Raw genomic sequence first — 20,755 nt, 5'->3', positions numbered from 1 at the left:
TGAGCTTCAATCAACGACTGAGAGCAGTCTCATTGGATTTGCAGATGACACCACAATGTCAGTCATTATAGTCAAGGACCAACAATCAATATAGCTGAGGACAGGGTTGCCACAGGGACACAGACAAGCTAGAGGAATAAGCCAACAGGAATCCTGTGAAACTCAACGACGGTCAATGTTAAGTCCTGTAGCTGGGTAGGAAGAGCCCCTGGCAACAGGAGTGTCTGACCAAACAAAAGGAAACCACTTTCCTGAATAGACCCTGAATAGGTGTGTTGTGGCAGACCGCAAACTGAGCGTGACACCAGCTCCAGGTGCCCTGGGAAGAAAGAATGCCAACAGCATCCTGAGCTATGTTAATAAGAATGTGGTCAGTAGATTCAAAGGACAAGATTTTTGTCTTTGTCTTAACTCTTCTGTGACCATAGCTGGAATAGTGCCTCAAGACTGGGGCTTCATGACAGGGAAGAGGAGTTTTTCACTGAAGTAAGTGCAGTGGAAGGTCACCAAGATGCCTGGGGGCTGGAGCACTTAACCCTGTGAGGGAAGACTGAGCAACCTGAGGTTTTTCAACCTGGAGAAGAAGAAAGCTGTCCAAAGTCAGAGTCCTCTAAAAGGGAAAATAAAAATATAATTTTCAAAAGCATTTTCACTCTGTTAGATACCATTTTCTGCCTTATTTTTGTTTCTGCTGACTGCTTCTCAGAGTGGGCAAAAGTATTATCTCCATGGATTATTCCCCCAGGAATTACTCATAAAAAGTTAGTCCACTAGATTAATTGGTAATTGAACTTCCACTATGAGTTTATCTGGGGTAAATTTTCTTTGGTATCATGTTTACAACAGGAACCCTGTGTATACTTGTAGCATATTGCATATGCAAAGTGCGTGCATCTAGCACAGATTCATAATCTATTTTTGGAGCTTTGTTTCAGGCAAATGTCAAAGGCTCTTGCCTCTTTTCTTTACTAAAAATGATCCTGGAATCAAGAGCAACTTCCACTCCTATATAAATAGAAAGGCTTATGGGTCTCCCATATGTTTGCATTATCCCAAGTTTTAACAGTTGCAACACTTTTGACTGGTGTCTTGTTAAGACTAGTTTTCTGAACTGAATTTCTCTGTAGATCATCAACTTGATCTTTTTTCACTTCTACAGAGCTACAAGTTCTTAAGTGTAAACACTGCTTCAAATCTTTCCTTGTGTAAGCAGCTAATTTGACACATTAAAGGTCCTCTGTTTTACTGGCTCTCATCTGTTCTCCTTCCACAGAGACTTGCTTAGAGAAATGCTGGTCCAGTCAGTTTTAGTGTGGGTTGGTCAGGGGCTCTTTCTTTGTGAACCCATGCCCTAAACAGCCATTATACTTTCTTGACCCCGTGTCCTTACTGCTTCCTCCTATGATTCATCCTGGCAGTTCCTCAAACTTCACATCTTCTCAGTGGCTGATTGTGAATTCAAAGTGATGCTCAGTCTTCTTCCTTTTTGTGCCATTTATCATTAAAAGTTTTTCTTCCCTTTTTCTCTTTTTAATTTTTTTAACTAGAATATTAATGTAAAATAATATAAGAGTATTTCTTAGAAAAATACAATTTAAAAAAAAATCTCTTTGACAAACTGAAATGTCAGATGTGATTGCAGAAGACTGAAGTGGAGTGTATATTAAAATGCCCTTGCAATAAATGTGTTTCTGTTGGTCTAAAACTTTTTTTATAAAATAAATTCACCAAAATTCATACTTTTGCAGATTACTGTGTATGGAAAACATTTATTGATCTACCCTGTGCGGTAGCTGATACTTACAAGATTGTTTATACATAACATTAATTGTCTCTCAAAATCCTCCCTGTAAATCAAGCCATATTGTTTAACTTTACTGATCTTCTGCATGAGTTCTTAAGTGTAAATGGATGTGGAAGCCTAACAACTTTCTGATTGAAAATTGCCTCTGTGTGAAAGCAGTACTTTCCAGTGTGTAAGCTCTGTAGCTTTAAGTAAGTTTAATTTTTCTTGATTTTTTCTTTTGAGATAAAGTTTCTTTTAAGTTGTTCTCATTTAAATAAATAGGATAGATCATGCCATTTGATGGAGATATTGAATATAGGTTTGCTTTGACCTTGATATTGGAAGCAGGTGAATGCCTGTTCTCATATATTTGCATGCACGATAAAGATATGTTCACCTAGATTTTTTTTCAATAGCAGTGGTTATGTAACATACATTACGTTTTCTTTGTTTTAAACAACATTTTTCTGTTCCAAAATACCTCCTGGCCATGCATTTGTATTTTCCGTGTTTTAAACTTGGTACAAATCTGTTAATATTTATTGTATACTGAATCGTAAATAGTCCAGACTTTTGATATTGTGCATATTATGACAATTTTCTTCTTTTATTATGAAATAAAGAATAAAACATGTCTAGATCTATTTTAGTTACTTATGCCACTGCAATTATAGGATAGCAAGTAGTTTTTGGTTTGGTCTCTGACACATAAACCTGGAGTCTTACATGGTGGTTTTTTTAGTTTTACAGGGGAAACCAGCACTATGATTTAGAAGATACTACAGAGCAGATGCTAAAATATGAAATATTAGATAGCAAAAATAAAATGCACCCACATGAGCTTCATTTGTTGTCTTTATAAAGCTAACATATCCTCTTATCTTAGGATTTTTAATAGTATGATAAAACAAACCATTTTAGCCTAAAATTTCTGCAGTAAATAAAAGAGACTTTATTAGCAAGACTATTTCTAATATGAGTATCTCTTCCATTATGTTATACAGAACATTTGAGAATTCTGTCATCTGATTTACCTTGTGCCTTAAATATATGATATAATCTTTAATTTCTCTGGGAGTCTTATTTCCATTTTCTAGTAGACAGATTTTTCTAAAAGTGTGAAAACTATTGTTGCTTTTCATCTTGACATCACCCACTACATTTAAAAGACAAGTCTAAAAGTATGAGAGGAGAGCACAGAACCAAAAAGAGAAGGGTGGAATATTATTGCTTGAATGACTGTTCAAAGGCCCTAATCATTATGATGGAATAAAAAAGCCATGTTTTGAAGATACCAGTAAAACACAGTAAAATTCATGCTACATAAGCTTTGTTTATGCTATTTTATTATGGTGAATTTTGTTATTCATTGCCCAGTCATTTATTTGTTCCAGTCAAAATGGAGTTTCTACTGTGTTAAGATGTTAAGATGTTCTAAATGCTCACAGGTGAGAAACTTGGCTTCCAAACATTTTGTAACTTGGCTTCCAAACATTGCAAATATGGGGGATGGGGAAGGATGAAAATGTTAATAAAATATTGAAAAAAATTTCTATATATTTTAAATACTAGAGAATTTAAAAGTGATAACAATGTTTTCACAGGCAGGACATGGACAATTTTCTTAGCTTATCAAACATTTTGTGCGTGAGGACTTTTAGTAAAATGATCTGATTTATTACAGAAATCAGAGAGCAAAAATAAAATTAAATATGATATCTTTTTACAATCTTAAGTATAAATAATAATGCTTTCAAGTTTTTTTTTCAATGGGTACCTCTTATAATTCCTTGACATTTGGCCTCATGTCAAGTCTAAATGGGCTTTTAGAGCCCTGTCAAGCTTTGATGAGGAGAATCAGCATATCTGGCAGCCTTATTAGTAGCTGGATTAGTAGCTTTTTCTGCTGCTTAGGTTACTACATAATGCTGCCATTTCACTCCTCATTTCACTTTTCAAAGTGTGGGGCCCCTGTCAATAGTCTGGCTGTATATTTTGATCTAGCCATGCTGATTCAGGACAGAACATGCAGGGGTGGAAATTATGTTATGTCATTATGACTGGTAAAAAATTTTAATTTTTGAGGACATTTGAAACTTAATTTATGTATTTTCACTATTATTACAAAATGTTCACCAGCATTAAACAGTGTTCCGATTGCTTCAATTTTTTAAATAAAGCCTATTGACTTTCTTCTTTTCATGTCAGTTGTCTTTACTATGTTAAACAGAGGGAAATTTAATCTTTTAGATTGATCAAGAAAACACAATTCAAAAGAAAAAGTTAGCATCCAGTACTACTGTGTGTCCCACAGGTTCTTCTTTCATCAAAACTGCCTCCACTGGTGAGTTAGAGGAGCATATTGCAGCCACTACTGGTGCCATTACTGTTGCTAGCACATCTGCTGATGTTGCTGTATCCAGTGCAGTGACCACCTGTAGACAATCTGCTGAAGAACAACGAGTACAAGCTATGAATATAAGAGAATCAGTTCTGGAGTCGGCCACTTACAAGGAAACATTCTCTCTTCATCAAGCAAATTTACAAAGCACAAGACGACGACCAAGAAATGCTGAACAGATAGAAAGAACTAAAGAACTTGCAGTTGTTACTCATAGAGGTATTGGATATTATTTTACTTGTGCCCATGTAGTTATGAAAGAATATTTTGTATTGATTAAAAATGAAAGTTCAGGTATCCATTTAGGAAATGTAATTGAACCAAATGGGAATAGGATTAAATCTGTCTAACTTTGAGCTCTAGTAGGACAGTCAGATGGAAAATAATATTGTCTTGGTTATTTAAATTGATTTGATTTATAAAAAGACAAAATGTACATATAAGGAATTTTCTTTTGATGTGACTTTATAGATTGCATATTTTATTCACAATAAAGCCTAGTGTAAGAGATATCTGATGAAAGTTTAGAGAATTGAGATTAGACTATTAATCTATTCTGCATATGTGATTAGATATAATTACTATAGCATTAGGAATTTACTTTATAAATAGCTGCTGTTCTAAACTAGTAGGTGATGCAGTTGTATTCATCTCTCATCTGTTTAAATTTTCAGCAAAATTTTGTTTTTTAAAACATCTGTACATATTCATTTTACCAAACATGAAATCAATGATCAAAGCAACATTTAGGACACTAGGATATTCAGCAAATATCAAAGTGTTAAAGCTAAAGATCTCATATATTTTTATATTAAAATCAAGCAATATGAATGCTAACGTATTCAAAATAAAAAAATATTTGAAGTATAAAACTAGCATTTTTTGCTGTGCTAAAAGTAAACGTTTTTATCTGAAACATGAAGCTCACAAAAAGAAATGCTGGAATGTCGTATTTAACCAGCAGATTAAAAAATTGCATGTAGTGTGTTTTTAAGCATGCACAATTTCAGGAAAGGATCAGCTTAATTTTGCAGGCTAATGTTGTTGAATAGAATTTATTTATTTATGACATTTTGATTTTTTATTATGTGCTTCATGTTAATCAATTGTACATGAAAAAATTATGAAAAAGAAATATATTGATAAGAAGCACCTTTTTTAGCCCAAGCTATTTGCAGAAGTCATATTATATAATAGATATTTTGTAAAGACAGTTTCACTTGGAATCTTTTGTTTTACTGGATAGTCACCAAATGTAACACCTAACTTTTATTAACACTTTTTGAGGCAGGAGAGCTGCAGTTCTTCAGAATTTTAAAATATGCAATTAAAGAGGATAAATGAAAAACAAACTCTCTTTGGTTTGCGTACAAAATAGAAATTATTAAATAGGTGTTTATGTTTCATTTGCATTGATTCAGTGGAGATCTGAAGTATTTTATGGTTATTGACTGGTATAAATTAATCAACACTGGTTTGTACTAGTTTTGTGGCTGTGCACTCACTTCACAACATCTTTGGACAAGTTTAAAAAAAACAAGCTTATTTTCACTTATGAGGGAGCATACGAGGATCTGTAATAATATCTTCTAATTTAAAGATGTAAGAATGTACTACTTTGGCAGTTAAATATGGCAGTAATTGTGATACATATATAGTTTTTCCCCATTTCCTCCTTGGAATCACTCACTGCAGTGTCCTCTCCACTGTTTTCTCAGTGTTCCTTTCTTCTCTGACCTATTTCTTAGCAGGAGATAAAGGTACAACATGTACTTCTAAATTATTTTATTAAAATAAAGTGCTAAACATTAGATTATTAAAAACAGGAGAATTGTTTAGACATCAATATACTGCTAAAAGAATGTTATGGTGCTAATTTTTCACATGTTAAAATAGTACTACAGGTACCAAAAGGTATGACAGTCCACATACAACTGAAATCAGACTTGTATGGATCTTAGTGGAGAAGAAGGGCCACACTTAGTTCCATGTGCATTTTATTCTCTCATGCAACATTGAAAGTCTTGGTTTTGCTAGCACTCATTATACAAAAACTTCAAAATTTTTTACTGTGTCTCTTACTCACGGAACCATATATGTGTGCATGCTATTAAAGGAAATTCCTATACTGAGTAAAAATTTACCATTTTTACCAATATTTTTTACCAATATTTGATAACAACCTTTAAAACATATCAAATTACCTTGAATAAATAACCTATAATTTTCTTTCAATGAAATATTCCATACTAAAAAGACACAGAAATATTCTGAAGGAATTTTTGTGAATGTGAAATAGTTGTTAATTCACTTGAAGGAATTTTTATCAGAGAGTGATGTTCCAGAGGTATTTCTATAGAATTTGCTGTAGTTTATTATTGAAGTATTTTAACCTCTCTTTGACAATGCATTATGCACAGAAATTTAAAAATTGTGCAAAATAGTAACTATGGAATTAAGAATTCCTACTTAAGAATTTATTAATAATTACTTTTAAAATTATTCTCTATTTAATGGCTATTAAAATTGGTTTTTACTTTAGAATATTTTTTCCTGTTTTTAATTTAAGAATTACGCTCCCAAGATATACAAATTAATTCATAATTTAAAAGACAAAATTTAATATACTAAATATAGTTACTAAAACTTACTATATGTAAGTGTAAGTATTTAAAATTGTGAAAATTTATTGTGTATATAGACCTAACTGTAGGCATTTCTGAGAATATTACTAGTAAAACTCAAATAGTGCAATTTTATGATACATTTTCAGAGATGCAAAATCAAACCTGCAGAAAAAAAGTAGTACTGTTGGCCTTCTATGGGATTGTGTTGTGAATAAAATGTTTCAGAATGAATAGACAGCAACAATATTCTCTTGTTTTTTAAAAAAATTTTTTGGAAGTTTATGCATGAACAAGATGTATAGAGAGAACTAGAGGTTTATATATTTAATTTAGAGGTTTATAAATTTCAACTACTCGCTGTAAATTGCTGTACTATATATACAACCTGGATCTCAATAATAATTTAAATTGTGTCAAAAGCTGACTGATTATAATCTTCTCAAAGCTTATTAGCTGGAAAAAGGAACTTTAGATGCACTTGGTGAAATACTTTCCTTAAAGTTAGGGAAGCACAAGTATTATTTTATAAGGCACTAGTGAGATCTCTTGAGGAATACTGTGCATGATCGTAGTTTCTCCACCAACTAGAATTCAGGCTGAATCAGATAAAGAAAGGTAATATAACACTATAATTGTGTTACATTTCCCTGATCATCCCAGCTTACAAAATAAAATGTAAGACAGGATGAAAGCATAAATTTTGAAATGAATGTCAGTATGTAGAGAACTTAAGTAAGGACGAGTTAGTATGTAATATGTAAATATTTTTATTAGAGAGATGAGTAAGAAGAATTCTTTTTATTGGAAAACTGAAACCTTGTAGAAGGAGGGAGTAGATGAAGGATGAGAAACTTTGAAGATGTACCTTGGCAGGCTAATGCAAAATATATTTATATAGAATAGTTGGTAGTGAAAAACAGCATCTTTTGGGTCCTTAGTTCTAATGCAACCAAGTGGTTAAATTCAGGAAAGTTTGTGAATTTAGAAGAAGGGGTGAGAAAAAGGAGATCCCTGACCCCTTTCATTCAGTTAAACCTAGGAAATTCAAATGCTGAGATTTAGTAGAAATTCTTTTTGATTCTACAATCAGTTTCTAGTATGATCTGTATTTCTCAGATGTGAAAACAAGAAGACAATAAAACATGATAGAAATGGGATAGAAACATGATAGAAACATTATATTTCCCAGTGATTTTTTGTTTGTTTTTTGTTTGTTTGGGGTTTTGTTTAGTTTCATTTTGGTTTTGGTTTGGTTTTATTTTTTTTCCTCTTCAAGTATTTACTAATTGTTGGCTTCATCATGACTAAAGTAATAGAGGATAATCTGACATATTTTTGTTTTCTATGATTTTTGTTTCATACAGTGAATTCAGTTTAGTAATGCTTTTAGTCCTATTGTTCTATAGTTTGTATCAACTACATACTTTACTTATTAAGGTTTTAGAAATTTTATTTGTGTATGTGCATACATCATGAGAGATATTTTAGAACATTTTCTTGTCAGAGCTTATATAGCATACTTTTACTGTCTAAAGATATGTTAAGAGGCATATGGCCAAATGTTAAAAGGTATCTGTACAGTGTGCTTAATATTGTGACTTAAATTTTGGTCAGCCTGGAAGAAGTCAGGCAGTTGAGTATGGATTGTTGTTGGCCGCTTCCACCTATTCTATTCTATTCTATTCTATTCTATTCTATTCTATTCTATTCTATTCTATTCTATTCTATTCTATTCTATTCTATTCTATTCTATTCTATTCTATTCTATTCTATATTTCCACTTTAATATGGAAATACATCATAATTAAATACCACTGAGAAACAAATGAGTACCAGGTGCAAACAATGGGAAAGACCTCTAGTACAGTTAGTGAGTCATAAATTAAATTTAAAAAAAAAATAAACAGTCGGAAAAAGAGACACAGCAGTTGGAAGAAAACAAAGTTTTTTAGCAGACTCAAGCTCAAATAGTGCCAGGAATGGCATGGATGACTGTAGTCATTGTCAAGCAGTTCACAAGTGTCTCTGTGCTTTACTTTAGAAAATAATTTCAAGAGAACTCTGGATTCCAAAAAATTTTACGACTCCAAATTTCTCTTTTAAAGAGTAGAAATGTCTCTATGCATTTGTAAATTTTTAACCATATATTCTCAGTTAGAGGAAATATGTATATGTTTTGATAGTTCTACTTAAACAATTTTTTTACAAAATTTTATAATTCTATGGATATCTCCATTCTCTATCTTTCTCTATGCTTTTCATTACTTTCTTGTAAGCTTTTATAATTTTTCTGTCCTTTCCCCTTTCTTCTGTAAGAGTGCTTGCCTTATGCTTTTTGATATCTGGCATTATTTAGTATCTTAGAAATGGCCAGGAAAAAAAGAATTAGGGAGAAAAAAATCTTGCTTCTGGGTGTTCCCAATTAAACCAGCATTTCTTTTTCTTCCTGTCTTACAGGAGAATTTATGATGGTAGAAGGCAAGAAGATTTTAGGATTTGTTACAGGAAATTAAATCATATGCTAATGAAACTTTTGAGAACCAAAGGATGTTATGAGAGAATTATTTACCTTTTTTTTTTTTAAGATTCTGATAAAAGTGTATGATAGATCATTACTTTGGGATTATTCAAGATAAAACTTCTAAGAAATTATTAGAAAATATATTCACATATCACATTCACATATCCTATTTTTTGATGTCTACTTAGAAGCAGGAAGAAGAAAGGAGGAGTAAAGATGGAGAGGTTTTTTGAAGAGCTGTTTAATATTTTTAATTCTAGTAGATAATCAATCTGCATATGTCCTCAGGGTTTTTTGGTTTCTTTGCTTTTCTTAGTGAAACCCAGAACTACAAAGATGGGAGTCTGAAGGAAGTAAATGTATTTGGCAGTAAGATTTCTAAGATTATTTGTATCTAAAATTATTTGTGTATAAGTGGTTTTCTTAGAAAATTTTCAAAGTTTCAAGAAATAACCATAACACATATGTAATCTAGCACTCAAACATTTAATCACTGAATTACATTTGTTTAGGATTTCATTATACTTTGGAAATACCTATTTAATATGTGCAACAAATCCACAGATTTGTTCTGTTTTGTGGATGAGCTCTATAATAGATGGTTCGTTAAGGTCAAGGCTTTTATTAGACAAAAAGTGATAATAATATCCTAAACTTCTTGATATGTTCCCACTTGGAAAGAGGAAAGGAGATAATTTTTTCATCCAACAGTCAAGTCTGGAATGCTTAGAAGGAAGAAAGGGGAAAAAAAAGACAATCAGTCATATTGATTTTTATAAATCAGTTGTGGTAATGTTTTCATTTAATCATTGCCTTTTTTACTGCTTGTGAATTTTCTTCTCAGAAGTAGTTTTTCCTATTCATGTTCTTTGCACGTCCTGCAGTTCTTAATTGTTTTTCATTACAGTAACAATATTTGCTTCTATAATTGATACTCGTCTGATGTGTTGTGCAATTACTTTCCCTTTGTAAAATGGTTTCAGGTTTTCTTCTTTTGACCACAAATTGTTGCCATAAATCAGACTTATTTTAGTTAGAATATTAAAAAAAATGTAGTGAAATTAGAATTTAATATAAAAAAAAATTAAATATTTTTCCTTCCTTTTAAATAATATTTTAATTAAAGAAATTTCATATACATATAAAATAGAATATAATAGAAAAAGTTGCAATTTTTAAAATTAGTAATGCAGTACAATAATTCAGTGTAGTAATGCAGTAGTTGCAGTAATTTGAAATATAAACTTCTATATAATTTGATTTTACCAGGGTACTTTAGAGTTTAAAGGGGAGAGGGATGTGGGGAAATCTTTAGAGTTTAAAGGGGTGGTGGGGGTGGGTAGTAAAGAAAAAAACTAAGATCAACTCATGTAAAAAGTAAAAATTTATTAGTATGAAAAGTCAGTGTTTCACCATTTTGTCCTCTTTTCATCTTCTGTATGGCTCTTCATATTTAAGAAATTGTTAGCTTATGCAGTTCATGCTGTACTAAAAAAATGAAGAAAAATTCATGTTCTCTCATGCTGACTTTCAAGTTGCAGAAAGGTTCTAGAAGACAGTGTTACATTAGTGGGTGTGTTGGGATACAGTGAAGTTTATTTGGGTAATCACAAAGTTTTGAGATTTTTTTAGTGGTGATCTCCAAGATACCTGGATATTTAAGTATTGCATTATTAGAATTTGGAAATTATGGATAGTTAGTTTGTATCCCATGAGAGGAGAATATGATGTAAATGCAAAAAAAAAAAAAAAAGTAACTGACCTTTTTATGAGTAGTGAGTAGTCAGTTGAATGTACTTCTAGAGGAAACACAATGAATTAGACATATGCCAAAGGTGAACTGGAAGTATCATGCATTATGTACTTGGCATATCTGCAAATGCACAGCCAATGCTGGAAGTCCAAGGTATACAATACTCATGTTTCTGTCACTACAAATTGAATTGTTGTGAGTAAAATCTGCCATCACCACATATTGAAGATTTTAAATAATCTATAAATTACTGGTTCTGCACAAGTCAAAATCAGTTCTACACTGTATTCCAAAGAAACTTTTTTTCTGCCTCTTCAGAAAATTTAATGCCTTGTTATTTCTCAGATAACCTATTTCCCCATGGTATTATACTTTTGCATATGTAATTTAAGTAGGGCTGTGATGCAATCTTGAAATAATGGCTTTGATGTTATCATATTGTTCTCCATGTCCATCAGCTGAGTGATAGTGAATATAAAGAGTAGTTCTGGAGAGGGGAAAGCCTGTTTCCATTGTTCTGTACAGTTGAAATAATGCAACCTGAGTGCCTGCTTTGCATAGAACAGTGGTGTTTTATTATTGAGCATTTGAAATATTGTTTGTATTTGATTTGAAAACTTACAAAATATAGAAAGGACAAGCTGGATACTTCTGTTACATAAATGCTGTTGAGCAGCCAAAACAAATATGTGAATTTGTTGGTTGACAGTGTTTTAAATAAATGGCTGTATTACCCTGATGCTTCCACATTGTAGAAGCAATTTTTCCTTCTTGAATTTTTTTCTCATTTGGCCCTCAGGACACCCTTTTTCAATGAAGCCAGAACTATGTCAACTGAACAATCTTCATTCAAAATAAATTTTGTTTCTAGTGTTTGAGATTTTGCTGTACTTTAGGTTGTTATTAAAATTTTACATCTAAGTGGGTTTTTTAAAATGATATCTACGCTTAAAACTTCTTTACTGGAGGCCCTTTTTTTAATGCAGTCTTATCCTGAAGTATAAAATGCTGGAATTGTCACTTATTCCTTTCTTACAAGTGTTTGTATATAGCATGCCTGCATATATTGCATACATGCATATAAGAACTTGGATAAATATACATAATTACACAGCCTTTTAATTTAAAGAGAAAAGACAATATTTTAGTCTTTATGTGTGCCTAAAATTTTGCCTGTAAGTATTAGAATCTTCATTATCTTACATGAGAGACCATTTTGGTCAAAAACTTCAAGAAAATATTTGTGAACACATTTCACTTTAAATTGGCTGCTTGAAAAGTGTGCATGTCTCTGGTATGTCTATTGACTGAATATTAGCTCACACATCTGTAATAAAAAAAATCTTACCTTTATTACTGGGACTTCTCTCCTTAATACAGCATTCAGATCCATTTTCCTTCTTTACAGAAAATATTGGGCCTTTTAACCTTAGAAAAAGTTACAGAGAGTGAGAGGGAGAGAGGTGGAGCTGTTCAGTCTGAAGTAGTAAGGGCTTTGTGGGGACTTTGGAGCACCTTAAATTTCCTAAAGGGGACCTACAAGAGTGCTCTAGAGGGACTTTTGACGTGGGCAGGTGGTGATAGGAGAAGGGGGGTTGGCTTTAAGGTCAGGTAGGGTAGTTTTAGATTAGATATTAAATTCTTTACCTTGAGGGTGGTGAAGTACTAGAACAGGTACTTGGTACTAGATGATCCTTAGGTCCCTTTCAACCCAAACCATTCTATGATTCTATAATATAATTATGTATTTGATTAAAGTGACTTGAACTAGAACAAAAAACATGAGCTTGAGCGGAAATCCCAAGGTGGATGCCTAAATTATTTTCAGGGTTTTGACATAATCTCTGATTTGGTTTCCCAGTGTTCTGATGCTACTTTTTATGCTTCATCTGGTCATGTGATCAAAAACAGATTTAAGATTGTCAGAGATTTACTCACATAGGAGATGTGCACCAGTGTTCCTTCTCCAAAAATAAACAATAGAAGAACAAAATCTTTATAAATTTAAAACCAATCAACCAACCAACCTAGAAGCCATATATATTTAAAGTGTCATTAAAAAAAAAACCTCCCCTTGTAATATAACACTGGAAAGATGGTTATGTCATACAGGTTTTTATAAATTTAGGTTATTTTTAGAATATAATTTTTTCTTCACTACCTTTTTCTTATATTCGTATGTGTCCACAGGAGTATCTTACTTCATTGGTGTAATCTATTTTCTTGGCTCCTGGCTGTTCAAATATATGAGAACATACTAGTCTGACTGTATTTAAATATTTGTACTGTTGTTACTTCTGAACAATTTTTTTGAGATAAATGGGCATATAAACTCATCTTATGCAAAAATAGGTATTTAAAAACCAGATTAACTGATCTCTTAAAGCGTCTGTTTTTCTTTGTAGATGGGCTTAGATGAGCACAACTACACAGTTTGTTGTTCTGAATCCATCCTCTGAGACTTCTGAAAAGTGAAATCCACTTTCAGTACTTACTGTTATGTGTTTGACATGCAGGAGAATCCTTATTTTGCCAAGTATAAAATAATCTATTTATTGAGAAGGAGATTTTTTTTGTGATGGTGGGGTTAGTTTTATGTATGTTCATGCATTTGCAGCCCAACACATAGTTTAGAGTCAGTATGTTTGCCATATAAATTTCTACAACTACTTCTTCACAGTGTATTCAGAAACTACTGTTCAGTAAATCAACATACAAACCTCAGTTAAGAGTAAAATTCTTCTCTTGTAAATGTGCTTTAGAGAACTGGAATTGCTTGCTTTCCTAGTGGTATTTAATAGTCTTGGCAAAGTGATGCAAATTATTATAAAAATCTTTGATTTCACTGTGGTCACCAAGACACTCTTTTAACTATTTGCGGTTCCACTTAGATCTTGTGAACTCTTTTGTGTACATAAACTAGGGATATGCCAGCTACCTGTTTCAGAATGAGTAGAAACAAAAAAAAAAAAAAAAAAAAAGAAATGCAGGACAGTATTCCTTTGTTAGTGTGTTGTTTTGATGACTTCTGAAAATAAATGACAAACATATCTCTGATGAGAACAATTAAATTCAGTCCAGCCTCTGCGGTCATATATTCAAGACCACTCCCATCTTGCTTAGGTGCTGGAAGAATAATGAAGCCTATCTTCTGATTCATGAGGAGTTATTTTAGACTGATCCTCACAGAAAGCCAAGAGAGGGTTAGAGCTATAGTCCAACATTCCTGTTTACATAGAAATAACATTTTAGGAAGCTCAGACCATGACAAGAGAGCACTGCTGTTATTCCAGTATTGCTCTGCTGTATGAAGGTGGAGTTCTTGGGTCTGTGGTTTCCCCTGAGGACAGAATTACTTATGGACTTCAGTTTGGAGAGGGGAGGGCCCTCTCCTATTAAGAATAAAAAAATCCCCAAATCTAGTACTTTGTGTTAACATATATGTTTTACTTCTGCAAATAATGTATTTCCCAGAACCAGTATCAATGTTTATATGTTACATTATAATAACACACAAGTAAATTTACATTTTGCCTTTTGAGATAATAGTGTTTCTCTATTTATAAGAAAATTTGGTCTCTTTAATCAAAGGTATAAAAATATTTATTAACACATCCTATAAATTGTCTTTCCTAGATATCCTATAAATTGTCTTTCCTAGTAGAATGCTCTATCTTCTGAATCTTGTTCTTCTTTTCTGCTTAGTAATGATACTTTTATTCATAAAAATAGATCAATAATATTTTGCTACTGTGGTATTTATACCTAATGTAAAGGTTCCTTGACTATCCATTGATTTTCTGTAAGAAGTAATGAGTATGAAAAATTATTTGATGAGGTACCTAAAGTCTATCTACTTAGGTTAAGCTCTCCTAGATGCAGCTCCTTAATTTATGCTGTCTTCATCAGCAGAATTTGCTTATAGCAAGACAAAACATCTTCTATATAGTTTTTAAAAGATATGTGGTGGCTATAGTGGCTATAAAGCCACATAAGTATATTGTACATAAAGTCAACCTAAAATTTAAAACTTTTAAGCAGGTCCATTTTAATGTATGCTTTCAGTGTTCAGTATGCTTTCAGATTTCACTGCTTACAAGCCAAGACTATTAGAGATGAGGCACTTAGTTTAATGACTGAAAAGGAAAGTTTCTTGTAGAGTATTTGCTTATTCTTGCTTACATCTTTTATACACGTTAAGTTTTGGGTTTATTCTCTTTTTTATTAGTTGTTTTCTTTCAAAGATATGTTGAGGCCACAAGGTTTGCCTGGATTAATTGTTTATATCATAAAGCCAGCCCACAAGAAGGATTTTTACAGAAAGAGATGATCTCTGGGCTTAATAGAGAGGTGGGAGACAGCTACCTTCCACATCACATTTTGCAAATAACAATTTTAAAGCTACAAAGAAGACCAGCTGCAGAACCAACCGCAGAATACTAGACTGTATTTTATTTTCTACATTCAAATACCTTTTCTCTTCCTTTTTCTTTTTTTTTTTTCTCACCACAGAAGAAACAGCTAATTCTTGAGCAAACATATTTATAATTCTTTTCATTTTCCAAGTTCCATAAATGTGTGACAATGTTTTACACAATTAAGTGATTTATGGAAATAAACACTTCGAGCCGTTTTGGTTTTTTTTTTTTTTTTATTATTTATGCAGGAGAAAAATTAAGTTGCGAATACCATTTCTTTTCTTTGTCAGGTATACAAACTGGTCCAATTTTTTTTTTTTTGGCAAATTGTTTCACACCAAAGGTGCAAAATCTGAACTTGTGAGGTAGCCAGTACTCTAATTTGTATAGACTTCCATGATAAAATTTGTCCAATGAAATATTTTAGATTGTATTGCCTGATACATGTTTTTGTTTTTGTTTTTTTTAACTAGTGAAAAAGGCCATAGATTTTAAATCTAGAGGATTTAAATTGTTTCCAGGGAAAGACAACAGCAACAAGTTTTCTATCTGTGAGTTTACTCCTTTTTGTTACTTTTTTCTAGTGCAAGAGTGAAGTTTGTGGTGTGCTGTTTGTGTGTAATTATTTACGTATTCTGATAATAGAACTGGTTTCTCCAGTCTGCATGGCGGATTTTTAAGTATGGTTCTACACCAAAGACAGCCTTTATATAAATCTGGCATTGTATAAAGACATCTTATTTTGTCAATAATTTTGCAGTAAATTTACAGTATTTGAAAGGAAACAAACATTCAGCCTTTTATGTGTCAGCTGTAAATTTATCTCTGAGTAAAGAGAACAGCTTTTTAAATTGAACATTAGAAGTAGCATCAGATGCTGTGCAAACTACAGCATATCCTCATTTACAAGTGCACAACCACATATAAGGTCAGTAAGTTTGCACATATAAGGTCATTAAGTTTGACATTTTAACTGATTAACTTCTTGTAGCTTTAAGAATTCTGGAGTCGCTTGGTGCCTTCTGTAATTTTAGTTACAGAAATTAGAAACTCAAAGTGCTTGACATCTCAGTGGACCAAGTCTTGATTAAATCATGAGGAGTCAGGCAACTTTCTAGCACAAATTAAACAGGTGTGTCTCTAAATGTATTGAAAGGGTACTTTTGAAAAAAATGTGCCATATTTATAGAGGCCTTTTTGGAATAGAACCACATTTTAAATATTTAAAAGTAAATAAAATGAACTAAATGTTTAGCATATGTTGGATTATACTACATTTCATTGCTCTTCACAGGACTGAAAGGATTTGCTTTTGAAGCTCCCTAGGCTGGACATGTTTGAATTAATTAGTTGTTTAAAGTATCAGTGATGGATTCAGTTTCCAGAACTTAGCAGCGCTAGCATATGTTTTTATTTTCAGTGTTAGATTTTAAACTGTCAAGGTACTATTTTTTAGACAAAGATATCTCCAAGTACCACAACCCTTTAGCATTCACCAAGTCAGAAAAATAAAGCAAAATGCACTTCTGTTCAATTTTTGTCATGTCATGTATTGCCATATTCAACTTCTCTGTAAACTGCATCACCTAAATAGTTCTGTAAGACATTTCTGGTTTACTTGAAAACTTTGTATTGAGATATTTAAAAACAAATATTCTTTTTTATACCTATTGGGTCAATGGAAAACAGACTGATTATGCAGAAGAAGTAACAGTAAGATAATTACAGTAGTGTTTATAAAGTATATTACTGAGGTCTCTGTCTAATGGCCCATCTGTGATTCTGTATTTATAAATAATAATACAATAATAACAAAATGGATGATAAAAGATATTATTATGGACTAACCATTACCTTTTCTACTATATAAACTTTAAAAGGAATTCCGTATTTATAATGAAGTAACAGATATTCATGGCATCCAAAGCTGATTGCTATGAAATTAGTGGTGAAATATATCAACATATTTTTGAAGGTCTTTATATAATTTCATTTGTTATCATATTCTATATGAAATTGGAAACTTCTTTATCTTTTTGTTCTTGATTATGCAGAATAGATTACATATATGACTCAATAATTAGTGAAGGTTAAAACCTTGGTGATTTGTACCTTTAGTGATGATAACCTTGTCATAAATAGAAAACAAAGGTTTTATATTATAGTTTAGCATTTGATTCTCTAGTCACTTTGGTAGCTGAGAATGTTGAAGAAATAGTATTTCCTAAGAAGTTTACGTATTTGGCTGTTGACAAGATAATTTTCTCAGTGTGACCTCAGCTAGGTCTAGAGTCATTGCATTACAATGACAGATAGGGTTCTTTAAGAAAAACAATAACCAACATTAAACTGTTAGTGAAAATAAGGATAAGGGAATATCTATTTTACATTATGCCTTTTATTAGCAATGTCTTTAGAAATTTTTGTCTAGCATTCTCATCTGTATGTCCTTTCATTATTTTATATAGTTTTGGGGTTTTTTTAATGTATCAGTCGTATAACATTCAATAGTAATGCTCAGGTGATTTGCACTGAGTAAAGCCAGAAGATATTTGATATGATGATACACTTTGAAACAAGTATGCATCAGCTTCAGTTAGGAAGTGTTGACACTAACAAATGAATTAATTGATGGATCTAATTCAATCTGCATTCAAACTGTGGACTTTTGTGATACCAGTTTCATGACCAGATCAGGAATTAACTAGATGCATTTAATTTACTACAGGAAACCCTTTAATTGGTTGTTGTGCATAAGCATCTGAGGTGTAAAACAAAAATATATAGACAGATATGTGGAATTACATAGGGCTGTAGACTGAAAAGTCAGACATTATGTCTGTAAAAGTAACATAATACAACAATCCTAATTACTTTTTATTAGGCACTTTACAAAAACCAGAATGGCTTTAATATTGTGGAAATGTATTTTGGAATTGGGATTAAATTAGAAATCAATACCTACTTTAAAATTTTTCTCTGTATTTTTAGTGCAGTATATGTCTTCATTTTTTAAAATTTTAATTATTTCATTGATTTACTTTCACATAAACCTTTATATTTTTTGTTTATGAGTACTGATAATTCCATATATTATAATTTAAAATTATATCCTATAGGGTGTTTCTAGGAATGAAAATTTATACAGAAGGTGTCAAAAACCAATAGGATTTTCACGCTTCCATTTCTGGTAGAAATCGAAGTGTATAATAGCTCTTGTGTCTTGCAATCCAGCAGAATATCCTTTTTATATGTATATTTGCTCTATTACCTGTGTATGGGGAAAAATTATGTACAAAAATAGAATAATTATTTGAAACATTAGAACATGAACTATAATAAATAGAGATAATATTGTTTAAACACTATTTTTTACAGTAAAAATTTCTTCTGTGTGCATTGTTTTACAATGCATGGCCAAATTTCACCATTATGATTTCTATAATATTATTATCAGACATCATGAATAATTTTTAAACTATAGTTTAATATATATTTAATGTCAGAAAAGTTTGAATGTCCTCTATTTATATGCAGACTACTTTTGATGATTCTGAGTTTCTCACATCTCATAATGAAGCACCCGATATTTCAAAGAGAACATTAATTCCAAATGCTTATCCAACAACATGGCTTTGACTGCTTTCCATGCAGTCTATGGAATGGTAGTTGTCAGAGAAATATATATATTTCAACACAAGCATGAATTTGGGTTTCTGTAGCTAGTATGCTTTCATCACATGTTCATCTATTTGATCTATTGAAGGAGGAAAAGACTGAAATCTGAAACCAGGATGGAAGACTCCTCCTGGCCCAAAAGTCCCCTGAACATAGAAATCCAGAGATTGCCTTGAAGTGTTTTTAGAGCCACCTTTGACATGTTACAGGTGTCTTGGGACAGAGGAGAGTAAATACTGTGGTTCCAGCTGACAAGCACTGAGCTTGACAGGTTTTTTGAGCAGCGTGTTGTGTTGAGATGCGTTCTGCTTAAGCCTCTACAACATTTGCCTTTGGCCTTTGGCTTCCTCAGGGGTTCCAAACCAATTCTTCTCTTTCTGAGTGTGTAAGAAGACAAATTTCAAGGAAGAGAAACCCCCAAGGATTCTTCATTAAAAGCTGAAAGCTAGTGAACAGCCCTTAAAAGTATAGTTAGAATCTACTTTTTTTTTTTTTTTTTTTTAATACAGCAGTGTGGTTATCCTAATTATATGCAAACCTTTTCCTTAAAGGGAAGTAAAATTCTAGTACTGCAAATCCATTGGTCCAGTTCACCAGTAATAAAGATGAATAAAGGTTAAAATATTTCTCTGCTTAATACAAATTGCTTGGCCTCATGTCAATTTTTTCTAAAATATTTTTCTGTAAAACTATGAATTTATAAAGTAATAGCAGACTAACATCCTTTGCTAATTTTCCACTTTTGTGAATAGGTGGTTGAATATGCTTAGATATGATTGGATTGTTACATACAAATTTCTGGAAAAATAGAGAATGGTGCACAGGAAGTTTCTTTCTGAAGATCCATTTTAGTTTATTGTAAGATAAATGTATGCAAATCAAATTGCCATTTTGAGTTTCCCTTTTGATCACCATCTTTTGGGTATATATCCATTTTCAATACTGATTAAGGACAATTCTCTCAACAGGAGTTTACACATTCAAGTTTTATTACAGTTCAAGGAGAAAAGGTCAGCTCTTAGTGAAGATGACATTTATTAGTGTAAGTTCAGAATAAAGTCTTACAGCCCTAAACCTGATGAACATTCCTTTACATGTTAATGTTTCTAAAAAAAAATAATAACATTTCTATATGGATTCAATAATATTGCAAGCAAAAGGAATAGCTGATTAATACGTCTGATAAAAAAAATTGTGGGGTAAAAGGAAAAGAATATACTCTCATATTTTTTAATTGCTTACCTCTGTATTTTCTAAAAACTTTGTTACTTTATCTCTTTTTTGTTTATTTTATTTTGTTGTTGTTTGTGTTTGTTTTTTTTTTCCAGTAAATGAGGGAGGTATTAAACAGGCGTCCAATTTGTGTCCAGATCCTGGAGAACCAGAAAATGGAAAACGGATAGGCTCAGATTTTAGGTAAAATATAAATTCTACCATTGTATCATTTCTCTAACACTGAACTTGGAAAATGAATATGTTGAAAATGTATTTGTGTTGCTAAGGACTTTTTCAAAAGTGACCTTCTTAGTAAAAAGTGCACTATAATTCTATATAAAATAATGTAATGCAAT

General features: G+C 31.9%; 1 protein-coding gene across 3 annotated transcripts in view; it reads left to right on the top strand.

The window, feature by feature from the left end:
- CSMD3 (CUB and Sushi multiple domains 3) overlaps positions 1–20,755 on the top strand; it is a 579,290-nt gene that overhangs the window by 231,535 nt on the left and 327,000 nt on the right. The window contains exons 7-9 of one of the 3 annotated variants that reach the window (XM_050970809.1): positions 4,101–4,406; positions 15,980–16,057; positions 20,513–20,600. In XM_050970809.1, the coding sequence (XP_050826766.1) occupies positions 4,101–4,406; positions 15,980–16,057; positions 20,513–20,600 (472 nt within the window). The remainder of the gene's footprint in view (positions 1–4,100; positions 4,407–15,979; positions 16,058–20,512; positions 20,601–20,755) is intronic. The other 2 variants (XM_030234789.2, XM_050970810.1) reach the window with 2 other exon arrangements.

The sequence above is a fragment of the Serinus canaria genome, chromosome 2, assembly GCF_022539315.1.
Source record: "Serinus canaria isolate serCan28SL12 chromosome 2, serCan2020, whole genome shotgun sequence".
Taxonomy (NCBI): domain Eukaryota; kingdom Metazoa; phylum Chordata; class Aves; order Passeriformes; family Fringillidae; genus Serinus; species Serinus canaria.
Note: the sequence above shows the minus strand (reverse complement) of the source record. Positions and strands in the feature narration are given on the sequence as shown.